This window comes from Malaclemys terrapin, chromosome 7 (assembly GCF_027887155.1).
Source record: "Malaclemys terrapin pileata isolate rMalTer1 chromosome 7, rMalTer1.hap1, whole genome shotgun sequence".
Lineage (NCBI taxonomy): Eukaryota > Metazoa > Chordata > Testudines > Emydidae > Malaclemys > Malaclemys terrapin.
In genome coordinates, this window is record NC_071511.1 from 1,447,478 (window position 1) to 1,460,460 (window position 12,983).

Consider the following 12,983-nt stretch of genomic DNA (forward strand, 5'->3'; position numbering starts at 1 on the left):
TGGGATGGGCCCTAGGCCAGTGCTGGTGGCGGGGGGCTTTTTGGCAATTCCCCCCAGACAGGGGTTTGAGTGCCGAAAAGCCGGACATGTCCGGGAAAATATGGACGTATGGTAACCCTAGGCGCCACGCCAGTGCTGGTGGGGGCAGTGGGATGGGCACTAGGCCGGTGCTGGTGGGGGGGGCGGGGAGCAGGGAGGATTTGGGGGGGGGTGGGGGTGGGATAGGTGCCACGCCAGTGCTGGTGGGGGGGGGCGGAGGGAGGATTTGGGGGGGGTGGGATGGGTGCCACGCCAGTGCTGGTGGGGGCAGTGGGATGGGCACTAGGCCGGTGCTGGGCGGGGGAAGAGGAGGAGCCGGGCGGGCGGGCCCCCGGAAGAGGGGCGGGGCCCGGCTGGCGGACGAGGGGCGGGCAGAGCCGGGAGGGGGCGGGGCCAGCACTGGGGGGTGCGAAGTGGGAGCGGGCAGGGCCGGGGCCCTCGCTGCTATTAGCCGGGAGTCCGGGAGTGCCGGTCCCACGGGCCCAGGCCCTCAGAGGCCCCCTTAGGGCGTCTGTCTCCACACCTAACATGGCCGCCGCATCTTGCCCTCCACGCTACGGGCAAGATGGCAACCCCACTCTTCCGGCGACACCCAAGATGGCGTCCGCGGAACTTCCAGCCACACCCAACATGGCCGCCGTCACCCGCCTCCACACCCAAGAGGGCTGCTCGAATCTGTGACGCTACTTCCGGTAGGCAAACAGGAAGTTGCTCATTGTCCGTTGCCCCCGAATCCCTGGCGGGAGGTTCCGGTTTCGGCAGCTGCCTCGGTCCCCATGGAGACGGGCGGGGGCCGGTTCGGGGTGTCGGAGACCCTGGGGGCCCTGAACGCGGCGCTGAAGAAGGAACCCGGCCCCCCCGCCTCCGTCTGGTTCAAGGAGAGCAGCGCCCGGAACCTGCGGAGCCGCGACTTCCTGGCCCCCCAGGCCGCGCTGCGGCCTCTCTTCGCGGGGGGGCAGGTAGGCGGGGAGAGCAAAGGGGGAGGGGCCTACGGGCTCGCGGGGGGTGGGCAAGGGGCGGGGCCAAGCAGGGGTGGGGTCTGTGGACAAGGGGCGGGGCCAAAGGCCAAACTGGGGCTGGGAGAGGGAGGGGCCTGTGGGCAAGGGGCGGAGTCTAGTGCTGGTGAAAGGTGACTCTGGGCCATGTTTGTGGGGAGGGGGGAGGTGCAGCACAAGTCTGCCAGGAGGGGCTCAGCCCTGAGTTTGAGGCAGACAGGCAGGTGGGGGATTCCTGGAGGGCCAATGCTGCAGAGCAGGGGGTGACCCTGAGGAGAACACATTGTCTAGGACCAGTTGTGGAGGGTGCTGATTACAGGCACTCTGTGTACATGACTAGGCGTGGGCCAGCTCCACACTGGGACACAGCAACCGCTGCCCCACAAGTAACAACCCTACATACCGATTTTGCATGAGAGGTAAATAAAACCTTAGGAAAGTGTGAAAGCTGCAGGGGAATTTAACCCAAACTGGAATTTATTCAGTGAACAGCCTGAATCTTGCAAAATGTATCTTAAGAACTTTTAGTAACTAGAACCTCTTTCACGTCTCATTCAAAATCACCTCGAAGGGCATGCCCCCCCCTTACTCCTGGGAGCATTCTGTGACAAAGAATTGAAAAAGTATGTGCTAAAAAACATTACATTCTGTACACAATATTTTAAAACGCTGCCTAATTCTGCAAATTTTATTTGTCAAGATAACACTACATAATCACGCCCATTTAAGTTATTTTGGTAATTTATTTCAAAATACCTGTCAGTATGTCTGTAACAATACAGGCACCACAAAAATCCCTCCCCCCCAGTAGAGAGTTAAAGAAACCTCCATGACAACCCAGTTCCAGTTTCTCTCCCCCCTTCCCACCCTAGAGCCCAGTCAGGAGGAAGACACCAGGGCCCCATGAATACACCTGAACCCACTCCTTCCCAGAGCCCAACCACGGGGTGTGTGTGTGGGGGGCAGCCTAGATACCCTCAGCCCCTCCACCACCCAGAGTCCAGCTGCAGGGCTCCCCCTCCCCCCCAGATCCAGAGGGAGAAACAGCCTGATGTTCTGTCCCAGGTTTGCACGGAGTTTCCTGTGTGCTGCCCTCTCCTTCCCTCAGGGCATGCTGGGAACTGCACCTGCCAGGAACCCTCAAGCTCCCTCTCCCCAGCAGTGTCTTCTATGTGCAAGCGGAGCTTAGGGACTCGAGCAGCGGCTAGCAGCATGCAGCCCATTTCTGCAGGGGAAAGGAAATTCTGCCCTGCAAAATTCTACATTGCACAGTGGTACAGAATTCCCCCAGCAGTTCCCTTGCACCACACTGCGGTCCTAGGCTCACAACAGGCACCGAAGGGACAGCAGCGCCTACTACCATGGGCTGCAGTAACTGCCTGAAAGTTTATGAATCTAACCTAGACTGGTGAGATTCCAGCTAGTTTCTGTCAGTAAGAGTGAGGAATTTGCAAGATGGCACACTGGTGTTCAAGAAGGTGTCTACTAGAGGAGCTTTTCGTATGTCTGTCTTGTCTTCTTGCAGGTTCCCAAAGACATTATAGAAGATGTGATTTCACTAAACGGCCCTGGAGTACCACCTCTCCAGAGCTGCCAGCAGACCGCGCTGGGGCTGACTGTTCAGTTACAGAGACCTGCTGCCTTCCAGCAGGTCCTGAATTCTCTTGCTGAGTTCACAAAGCCTTCCCAGTCAGCAAGTGCGCAGAGTATCATCCTCAACTGCACACCCCTCCGGAGCCGGAGAAGCCTGGACATGCTTAGCCTGAGCAATCTGAGAGCCATTCTAGTAACTGACCACTTGGCTGAAGTGCTCAGACTACAGGGGTCAGTGGATTGAATTCTCCAGCTCTTGAAATGCTCTTCCAGGCTCCTGCTCAGGGTGTGAGACAGAGCAAGGAGTTTGTGTTTGACACCAGTTCTGCGTGCTGAATGGTGTCTGTATTTGATTCTAGGATGACTGTCCACCTGGTTCCTGCTGTGCCTGACGAAGGAATCCGGAAGTTCCTGCACCAGCTGAGAGTCGACTGGCCCTTAGAGTTGGAAACGACATTCATTCCTGAGGATGTTTTGGCCTTGAAGCAAGTCCTCAGCCAGTGCCCTTATGCTACAGTCCCAGGACCGGAGCCAGGGCAGACGAGGCTGGCTGATGATGTCATATTTAAAGTGCATTTGAAAAACTTCCTGGCGCAGCAGAGCTTGGAGGGCTATGACCCCAATCTAGATGTCTGTCTTGGTAAGTGTCACCCGTTTAACGTTTGCTGTCTGACTGGGTGGGCACAAGGCTGCAGTTGCTCTATTTTCATACAGAAAACAAGGGGCGTTTGGTCTCAAATCCCCCTTTTCCACTCTCTTTCCTGGTTCTGGCGCACCAGCCTTTAGCAAGTCATAGCCCCAAAGGACACTGAGTGAGGCAATAACAGCTGGGGTGGAGACAGGGTGCAAAGAACCTGTACCTCCCTTTCTGAGTCCTCTCCTCCTCCTTGGCAGTGACTGAGGAGAAACTGCGGGTCCTGGCAGAGCTGCGACAGATGGCCCTGCGCTGTGCGGTGAGTAACCCTGCTGCTCTGGTAAACAGGGAACCCAGAGCACCTGCCCTGCTCCTTCCTGGGCTTGGTGGGAGCACATCTAACCGGGGTGCTGCTTTGCTGCAGGGCACGGGGCCGGGAGGCTGCTGCAGGGTGGTGCATGTGGTGAGCTGTGAGGGCGAGTTTCAGCAGCAGCAGGTGGATTTGCTCTGGAGGATGTTGGACCTGGGAGCTCACACAACCTTGCAGGTGAGGCATGTCTCTGACTCCCCCATTGCTGCCTCCCATGGCAGCACCTAGCAGAGGACAAGGATGGGAAAGTGTTTCCTGCTGCTGTGTGAAGTTGTCTGGGTTGGGGGCAGGGGTGTCTGAGCATGGCTCCCTCCGATTTCCCCCAGGAAGAACTCATGGTGAAAGGGGACCTTATCTCCTTGAAAACCTTCCTTTTCCTCCTCTGTAACCTCCCCCTGCCCTTCTGGCCGAGCACTACAGATGAGAAAGGCAGTGTCCCTGCCCCCAAAGACCTTGATGCTAAGGTGACAGGGCATGGGAGGAGAGGGGTAGACGAATCACTCACAGCACGGCTGGTTTCTTTTGACTGAATAAGCTGTGACATTACAGCGGTCTGGGAGCATCCGTTCAGAGCCGGGGCTCAGGTTTATGTGTGGTGCCCATCACCCTGGATCTAAGCACAGCTGAACGGCTGGTGAAGTGCAAAAGGTCAGGGAGCCGTTTGCCCCAGGATTCACTCTCTCCTCCTCTCTCTCAGAAACACCTCATCTGTGGGCCAGTGAAGGTGGCTAACTCCCCCCCTCCTGTGGGGGCACCCCAGTACTTCCAGTAAGTTGGCACTTACCAGGACTCTGCTGCAGCCGTTCAACCGAGCGCGTTTCACTGCGTTCTGCTCAGGTGGCTGATAATCAGGGTGTTTAGTCCTTCTGTAAAAGTGCTGCCCAACTGGCCAGCACTGTAGAATATTCTGTAACCCTCACAGTGCTTCTTCAGCCCAACTCCTCTGAGTGGCTCGCAGCACTGTACAGAGGTGGGTAGCACAGCCAGAGAGGAGACGTAATCGAAGTTACATAGGGAGCACTGGGAAGAGAACCCTGGTGCCATGACTTCGTCTCCTCTTCAAGCCATTAACCCTGATCTGCACAGCCCCGCAGGGCTACAGCTCACGTTCGGAGGAACAGGCCTTGGCTCTGCACCACCTGCACAGTGGAGGGCTAGTGCTCTGGGGTGGGGTCACTGGTTAATGCGGTGAGAAATGGAAAGAGAGGGGAAGCCCTTCTTACAACGTCTGTCCTGCAAAGACACCGTGGGGAGGTGAGGACAGAAGCAGGCAGGCCTGATAGAACTAGGCCGGGGTGTGGTGCTGGATTGACAGCTCACTGCAGCATCTCTGATAGGCAGGTCTGAGCATGGACAGTCGCATATCCAGCCTGCTGTCTGCCCCCATTTCTTGCTCTGCTCTGGCCTGAGATTCTGCCGATCCCTGCGTCAGTGCATCAGCCAGGGACCCGGGCAGGAAAGAGGTCTGCATCCTTAGAATTCTGATCAACGGCTTTCTGATTTCCTCAGCCACTGAAAGGCGAGAGGGGCCGCTCGGACCTCCTCTCTTCTGCTTCCTGTGAGGGGCCCAGCTTGATGAGGTGCGCCGAAGGCCCAGCTGCCCTCACATCATGAAGCAGCGTCCCATGTTACCGGTTCAGTGGCAGAGGGGCCCAGTCTCTAGTAGCGTGGTCAGGAACACCGCCTTTCAGGGAGCTGGTTTCAGTTTGACGCTGTCCTTGCTGTACGGAGGTTGTTTTCACAGTCGGTCCCAGCTTGCTGGGTTGCCACTCTGCTGCCCAAGAGAAACGAGACCTGGTCTCTTAGCCCAGCCTCTCTGGCCTGGCAGAGCTGGAGCCAAAACCCTGGCAGCCAATGGGAGTGGGCAGAGATGTGACCAAGGGGGGGGATTCATTGCTACAGCAAGCCAATAAGAGTGCCCCTTTCTGCTGGGTGGCTCTTTTGGACACTGTCCGATCCCCAGCTCTGTTGGGTGGGCATTGCCGTGGTACTCAGATGGGCCAGTGCACTGCCAAGTGCAGCTGAGAGCTCGCAAGGGGACGATAGCCCTAGGCTCTCTTGCATCACTACATTTATTCCTCCCAGGCTCCGCAGGTGCCAGATGTACGAAGCTTCGGTCATGAAGTATGGAGACCTTGTTCAGGGTAAGGCTTCTGCCTTCGCTTGGCCACGGGATGCTTCCTCCTGTTGCTGCACCTTCATTGGCCCAAGGAGACCAGGCAGCCCCTGGAGTCTCCTCGCCCGCAGGTTGCATTAGTACAGGCAGCCGCTCACCAGGGCTAGCGGCACCCGCAGCTCCTCCTGCTGCACATTGGCTGTTGTGTGTGTGTGAAGGCTCAGGCGTGAGAGCCCTGCCTCTGCAATTAGCTGCTGGAGGAGTCATGGCTCATGGCTCTTCTCTCCCCGGCAGCACTACACCACGCTGCCGTAGGCCTGCTTTTTCCAGAGTTCAGAGCCCTTCTGAGCCGCAAACATGGTCTGTGGATTTCAAGCAGATTTGCAGGGCCCGGCCTTTCGGTTCTCCCAGCCCAGATCAGCAGGGACTGAAAGTCATTCCCATGATGGGTGTTTGCTGAGCCTCTGAAGGGTGGTCGTCCGGTGAGGAGGCATCCAAACCACCATCACCAGGCTACTAGCTGGGGCCTCAGCAGAGACCAATCGCTTCACAAGCAACAGCCAGCAAGCTCCCTCCTGCCCCCGGGGCAGTCTCCTGGGCAGGGCTGAGGTCTGCTGATGGAGAGAGAAGTGGGGAGCATCCCCAGGCAGGCCAGCATGGCATGTGGAGAGAGGGGGTGCTGGCCCCCCCAGCTGTACCCCAGTCTCCTGCACTAAGCTTGCAAAGCCCATGTTCCCCAGGTGGCGGCTGGGCTGCCCCCCTGCCGTGCCCTCCTCTTCTGGCAAGAAGTGGACTGGGGCTGAGACACCTGTCCCAGCGATGACCACGAGTGCCCTGCTCATGGTGTTTGACCAGGGAGTGTGCAGGCTTAGCGGGGGGGCATGGCTGGTGGGCTCAGCTGGGCACTTCTAGTTGCATGTTCTTTGCCACATTTTCTGCGCAGATGACTCTTGGACTGAGATCATCAGCGTCTTGACATCAGCTGCCATCAGGTTTGAAATGCTGAGTACAGCCCATCAGAGTCAGGTAAGCACAAGAAAGAACCACGTTGCTTTACCTTCCTGGTCATTAAGAGGCAATCCCGGTGCATGCTGGCCCCTTGGCCTTAGAGGGGCCACAGGGAGTGAGCAGCATCCCACCGTCTAGAGGGGCTAGGAATGCAGGGAGGACAGCCTGCCAGGAAACGTGGGAAAAGGCAGTCAGTACGTTTCAGGGAAAGGACTCTGAGACAGACAAGAAGGTTAGAGCTAGACAGCTTTCCCGTGGGCTCCCAAATGGCTAAGGAGCAGGCATTTGAAGGAGGTTAACGTGGGGAGGGAAAGGAATTGGTCAGGGTGCGACTACGAACAAAGGGATGAAACGAAGCAAAGGCAAATGGAGGTTGATGATTAGGAATCCTTTGCTAGCAGGGAGCTCTGGTAGACCATGCATTGGTATCCCAAAAGCAGGACGGGAGCCCTGTTGTTTGGATAATGATCTGGGGGGCCTAGATGTGACCTGGTACTTGCCCAACTCTCCTTCCCCCAAGAGAAGGCCAGGGTCAGATCCCACCAGGAGAAGTGTGCAGGGACTCATGGGAACAGGGAGGAAGTAGGCATTGCGGGGCAGACCACTGAGGGAAAAGTGAGAAAGGAACGGAGCTGGTTTCCCCCCTCAGATTATCCTCGACCTGGAGGACAGCAGCATCTCCACAAAGGGGACGAAAAGCGGAGCCTTTGTGATGTACAACTGCGCTCGGCTTGCTACGCTCTTCAAAACGTACCAGCAGGCTGTGGAGCAAGGTGAGTGCCAGGACGCTCTGCTCCGCTCGGGCCCCAAACCAATTCAGGGAGCGACCCCTGGGAGCGACGGCAGCAATCGGCCAGGCTGGGCCTTACTGCTCGTCAGGGCCCACGAGAGGCTCCAGGGACTCAGGGTGGACGGACTCGTAGCCCTTGGTCTGACTGATCCAGAAGGCAGAGAAAATCCTTTGTGAATGGGCCTGCGACAAGCAGTCTGACAAAGCCGCTCCAAGGGGTGGAGTCCACCAAGCCAGGCAGGCCCGGCCCACTCACCAAGCACAGCAGGGTTCAGGCCAAGGGCCCCAGCATCATGGCAGGAAGGTGCTGGGGAAGTCTTCCCCCTGCAGTGGGCTGGAAACAGCACCAAGAACCATGGATGATGCGACTGAGGCAGCTTCGCTCGCTGGGAAGGATCTTTTATGCCAGGTGCCTCCAGGCATCAAATCCCTGCCCGTCTCTGAGCTGCTGCCAATCGCGGCTCTTCCCCGGATCTGTGCTGCCACAGCTGTGTAACCAGGCGCTGAACTTCTATTCCAGGTGCATACCCGGCCTTCCCCCCAGCATCAGAACTGAACTTCTCCCTGCTCAGAGAAGAGGTGAGTGGCCCAGGGCGAGGGCTGGGACCTAGAGACCCATGGCTGGAGGAGCTGCCAGTCAAGTTTATCCTCACTCCGCCCACAGCCATTTCCTCCTGTATTTGGGAGGGGTCAGAGCCACTGGGCCACTGGAATCTCAGACAGCCCAGAGTTCACCGGGCCTGATGGCTCTGTCCTCCCCTGCCCTGGCTTCCAGTCCAGTGGAGCTACCCAAGCTGGGCATGGGGTGAGGGGAGAGAGCTCCGGAGGCTGCTGGGAGGTGACTGACATTTGTATTCCTTCCACAGGGTGAATGGCTTTTGCTGTTCAACTACATCCTTCCCTTCCCAGAGACCCTGAGCCAGGCAGCACAACTGCCCCTCTCCAGGAAAGGGATTCGAATCACAGCCAGCACGGAGGCGGTGAGATCTGCAGGCTACCCCCCCGCTGAGGGCTCTGGCTTGCTGGGGACAGAGCCCCAGGCGGGTGCGAGGGCTGCTCCCGGCTGGCACCAGCCTGGAGGTTTGCAGGTTGTCTGTGGAGCACTGGAGAGGGCTGCTTCGGCGCTAGAGCCACTGTTCTTGAAGAGGTTCATTATACGGCTGCAGTGCCTAGAGGTCCCAGTCAGAACCGGGGCCTGCTGAGCCCTGTAGAGTTCAGTCTGGTCTAACACAAGCTGCAAATTAGTTTGGCAAACAGGAGTGCAGGGAGGACAAGTAAGCGAGAGCCTGCAGGGACTAAGCCTGGCTGCTGCTAAATAACCCTCTTCCGAAAAGCTCAGTCCTTGCTGCCTGGCGGGAGCGGGGTCTGCAGGAGAGCATGCTGCCCTTACACGTTAATTCATGGAGGGAGGGACTGATTACAGGGCAGCGGTGAGAGAGACAAACGGGTGTCCCAGGCTGACAGGCCCAGCAGTGTGCAGGGGCAGTACTGGGCAGGAGTGGAGAACAGGGAGCTTGTCTCCAGGCATTGCCCCAGGGGCCTGTCCGAGAGGGGATAACCCCAGCAGTCTGGCCATCACCTCAACAGCACGGAGAAGGAAGGATTCCAGGCAGAGGCAGGCTGGCCCCAGGTCCAATGGAGGCAGCAGCACAAGCTGCCTTGCTGAGAGCAAGAGGCGCTCATGCTCTGTGACCCATTCAGTCCTTGGCCTCTCTGCTGAGCTGGCCAGGCCCAGGGTGCTGTGCAGGAGTGGGTGACCGTGGGGCCCTGGCCACTGCTGTTACAGGCAGGGTGCTAGCTGCCGGTTCTGCTGGGCTCCTTGGGGCGTTTGTTTAAAGCAGTCGTACAAGCCAGCCTCTAATTGTGGTTCTCCGCTGGGACTGAACCCCAGGCTGCTCCCTAGAGCACCTCCTCTGGGAACCCAGCACGTGTCAGCAGGAGCCCCGCGTTTCTCAGACCTCCCGTTCCTAGCCCCAGGGAGGAGACGGGTGTGAAGCTGCTAGCTCCAGCCAGGCCGTGCTGGACGTAGGGGCGGACGGCTTGGAGAGAGGAAGGACTGCAATGGGGTGATCGACTAGGCAGACTGGGATGGGTGTCACTGTGCGGCCACCTAGCAGGGAGCGTGCACACGGTCCCTGACCACCCCCCTTGGTAAGGAGGGGCTCTAGCGGCTCTGCTTTGTATGGCAGGTGTGCAAGTTCCTGATCCACCTGAGCATGGACTTCAGCTCCTACTACAACCGCGTTCACATCCTGGGGGTAAGCGGGGACCCTCCTGGGAAACAGCCTGTTCTCCCGCCCGCCCAGCGACAGCAGCTGCTGCTGTTCTCCCACCCGCCCAGCGGCAGCAGCTCCTGCTGCTCTCCCGCCCGCCCGCCCAGTGACAGCAGCTGCTGCTGTTCTCCCGCCCGCCCAGCGGCAGCGACTGCTGCTGCTGCTGTTCTCCCGCCCACCTGGCCACGGCGGCGGCGGCTGCTGCTCTCCCACCCGCCCAGCAGGCTTTAGTGCCCAACTGGGCGTGTCCCTCCACGGGAAGCGAATGGGATGACAGTGCACTAACGGGGTGCCCAGCTAGGAAAGCCTGGCCTGCTGGCTAGGGCACGCTCCCCTGCCCAGCTCTCAGCGGCGGAGGGCACCCCATCCGGCAGGGGGGCTGCGAGAATGGGGAGGAGAGGAGGAGGGACTCCAGGATGCCTTCCCTACACTAAGCAGGAACTGCGGGGAGCCCTGCCCCTGGAGCGCAGGGAAGCTGCAGCCTCTGCTCTCACTTGCTGCCCCCTCTCTTCCAGGAGCCACTGCCTCACTTGTTCAGCCAGATGTTTGCTCGGCTACAGCTGATGAGAGGAGTGAGAGACGTAATCCACAGGGCCCTGGCTACCCTCCACCTGCCTCCGCTCAGCCAGATCTGAGCCCTGCGGCCACCACACAAGTGCCAAATGGGGAGCGCAGAGTCTGTTCTGAAGCTGTTAGGAGTTAAAGGGTTAACCCTGTTTTAGAGGGTGGGGGAGGGGTTCCCCACAGGTTTAGTTGCTCTCTGGAGGGGCTGGTTGTTTTGGAACAGAAGGGGTTAAATGCCCTTACCACAGCTACCCTGTTTCCCCGAAAATAAGACATCCTCCGAAAATAAGGCCTACTTACAGTTTTGCCTCTCGTTGTAATATAAGGCATCCCCCCGATAATAAGACCTCCCCGATAATAAGGCATCCACCGATAATAAGGCATTTTTCATTTCTGAAAAATAAGACATCCCCTGAAAATAAGACCTAGCGCATCTTTGGGAGCAAAAATTAATATAAGACACTGTCTTATTTTCGGGGAAACAGGGTAGTGCTGGGGAGAGGAGGCAGCAGCCGCCTGGGCTCTGCCTCCCAGCCACTGATGCCAAATGCGCAGGGGAGGCCGGGTCCCAGCCACTGCCAGTGGGGCACCCCAGGCCAGCCAGGCCTCAGCCTCAGTTGTGTTGTAACAGGTGGTTTTTTGGCTGTTTTGCTCTGAACTGGCTGAGGTCCCCACTGGCCCCAAGGACGCTTGTCCCTGCCCCGAGCCTACAGCCTTGGTGTTTGGGTCCAAATACACATTGTTATGGAGCAGGGGCTGTTTTCTTGTTTAACCCCCGCCATTCCAGTCCTGGGCCCCTGCCCACAGCTCTGCCGCACCCTGATCCAGACCCCTGCCGTTCCAGTCCTGGGCCCCCGCCCAGAGCTCTGCTGCACCCTGATCCAGACCCCCGCCCACAGCTCTGCTGCACCCCGATCCAGTCGTCCCCCCACAACAGCTCTGCCGCACCCCGATCCAGACCCCTGCCATTCCAGTCCTGGGCCCCCGCCCAGAGCTCTGCTGCACCCTGATCCAGACCACCGCCCACAGCTCTGCCACACCCCGATCCAGACCCCTGCTGTTCCAGTCCTGGGCCCCCGCCCACAGCTCTGCCTCAGGCCCTTCCCCCACTGCTCTGTCCAGACCCATCAGCCCAACACAGGCCTGGCGGGCTCAGCAGTGAAGTGAGGCCCCACAGCGAGCTGGCAGGAGCGGTGACCCTGTGGTCTACGCGTCCGTGTGGCACTGGCTGCGCCGCTGCTACCAAGCCCTGACAGTACCAGCCTGAGAAAGAGAAGTTGAAGCTTTCCTGCCCCCAGGAACACGAGACTCTCCCAGTCAAACACTAGCCCCTGCAGCCCCCAGGGTGGTGCCCTTGCACCAAGACAGCGCCATACCTGTCCTGGCCAGCTGGTCCCCGGCACCATCTTCCTTGTTTCTCCCAGTCACCTGGCTCCTCCCGAAGGATGGGGTCACTTCCATCTTCGCGGTGCAGCCTGGCCAGCTGGTGACTCCCGCTGTGGGCAGTGCTGTCAGCCAACTGCATTGGTCACAGAGGTTCCTGTTGCCTGCAGCCCCCGTGCCTGCCTAGGCTCCTCCGGGGGCTGCCCTTTGCTTTGCTCTCCTGAAGAGCCACCTCTGGAAGGTCACTCAGGCTCTGCCCTGTCTCCCTGGATGGTCCAGGTCAGGCTGGTGTGCTGCGAGGGCGCAGGGCAGCGCACGGGCCACCTCCCCCTGCGGTGCAGTGTCCCTCGTTCTGTGCTCCTCACTTCCCCTGCAGCTCATCCGACTTGACAGCCCGTCCAGCAGCTCACCTGAGCGACTGGCCCAAGGGCCATGGAGCTGTCAGTGCACAATAGCTGGGCTGCACAAAGGGGCCTGGCACAGCCTCCGCAAACTGCAATCCAGAGCTATGAAATCTGCACGTGGCGCTTGGAGAGCACGTCACCCCAGCCAGCCCAGGCTGCAGGGCACCGAATTACTCAGCCTGAGCCGGAGAGGAGCCAGCAGCACAAAGCATCTCCAAGTGCATCGCACCCTGGCCCCAAGTCCCCAGGGCACAGTGCAGGCACCACCCACCGGTGGAGCCTGGGGATGGGGAACAAAACTGCTCATGGCCGTGGCACTCGGGGTCTGCGTGTTCCCCAGCAGCTGCCATCTCAGCTTGGGGCTAGGACGTCTCCTTCGTCCAGGCGGCGCTGTCAGACCCTGACACACAGCCGTGGGACCCCTTCAAGGGCTCTGCGGTCAGGACATGCTGTCAGGCACAGCCAAGCCAGGCAACCCCGCAACGTCCATCCTGGAGCTGAGCAGCCAGCCAGCACACAGCATGCCGAGTGTGTACCCAGCAGGGGTGGGTGTCAGAACGCCTGGGTTCTGTTCTCAACTCCATGGGCCCCTGCTCGTCACTCCCACACCGTGACTCAGTTTTGCCATGTGGCAGACAGGGATCGAGCTGCCTTGCTCCAGCTCCCAAGAGGTATGGGGTTTCACCAGCACGGCAAGGGCTTGCAGTCCCCTGGGGTACGGGGCTCCGGAACAGCCAAGTGTTATTAGGGTCACTAGCAGGCCTGGGCAAGGCCCCGCTGGGTTCCCAGGCTGCTCTGCCCAGAGGGAACTGCC

At 59.3% G+C, this 12,983-nt stretch overlaps 1 protein-coding gene across 3 annotated transcripts; it reads left to right on the forward strand.

The window, feature by feature from the left end:
* The first annotated feature begins 745 nt into the window (after positions 1 to 745).
* Positions 746 to 10,627, forward strand: DALRD3 (DALR anticodon binding domain containing 3). Of its 3 annotated transcripts, XM_054035796.1 has the most exons (13): positions 751 to 998; positions 2,560 to 2,858; positions 2,987 to 3,267; positions 3,522 to 3,580; positions 3,686 to 3,808; positions 4,329 to 4,399; positions 5,717 to 5,775; positions 6,691 to 6,773; positions 7,405 to 7,528; positions 8,066 to 8,124; positions 8,412 to 8,525; positions 9,735 to 9,803; positions 10,334 to 10,627. In XM_054035796.1, exons 1-13 carry the CDS (start codon positions 816 to 818, stop codon positions 10,451 to 10,453), a joined length of 1,644 nt encoding a protein of 547 aa, XP_053891771.1. In that variant the 5' UTR covers positions 751 to 815; the 3' UTR covers positions 10,454 to 10,627. The 3 variants fall into 3 exon arrangements, with proteins under 3 accessions (XP_053891770.1, XP_053891771.1, XP_053891772.1); XM_054035795.1 differs by having other exon boundaries at positions 746 to 998; positions 3,522 to 3,808; XM_054035797.1 differs by lacking the exon at positions 3,686 to 3,808.
* Positions 10,628 to 12,983: the final 2,356 nt, after the last annotated feature.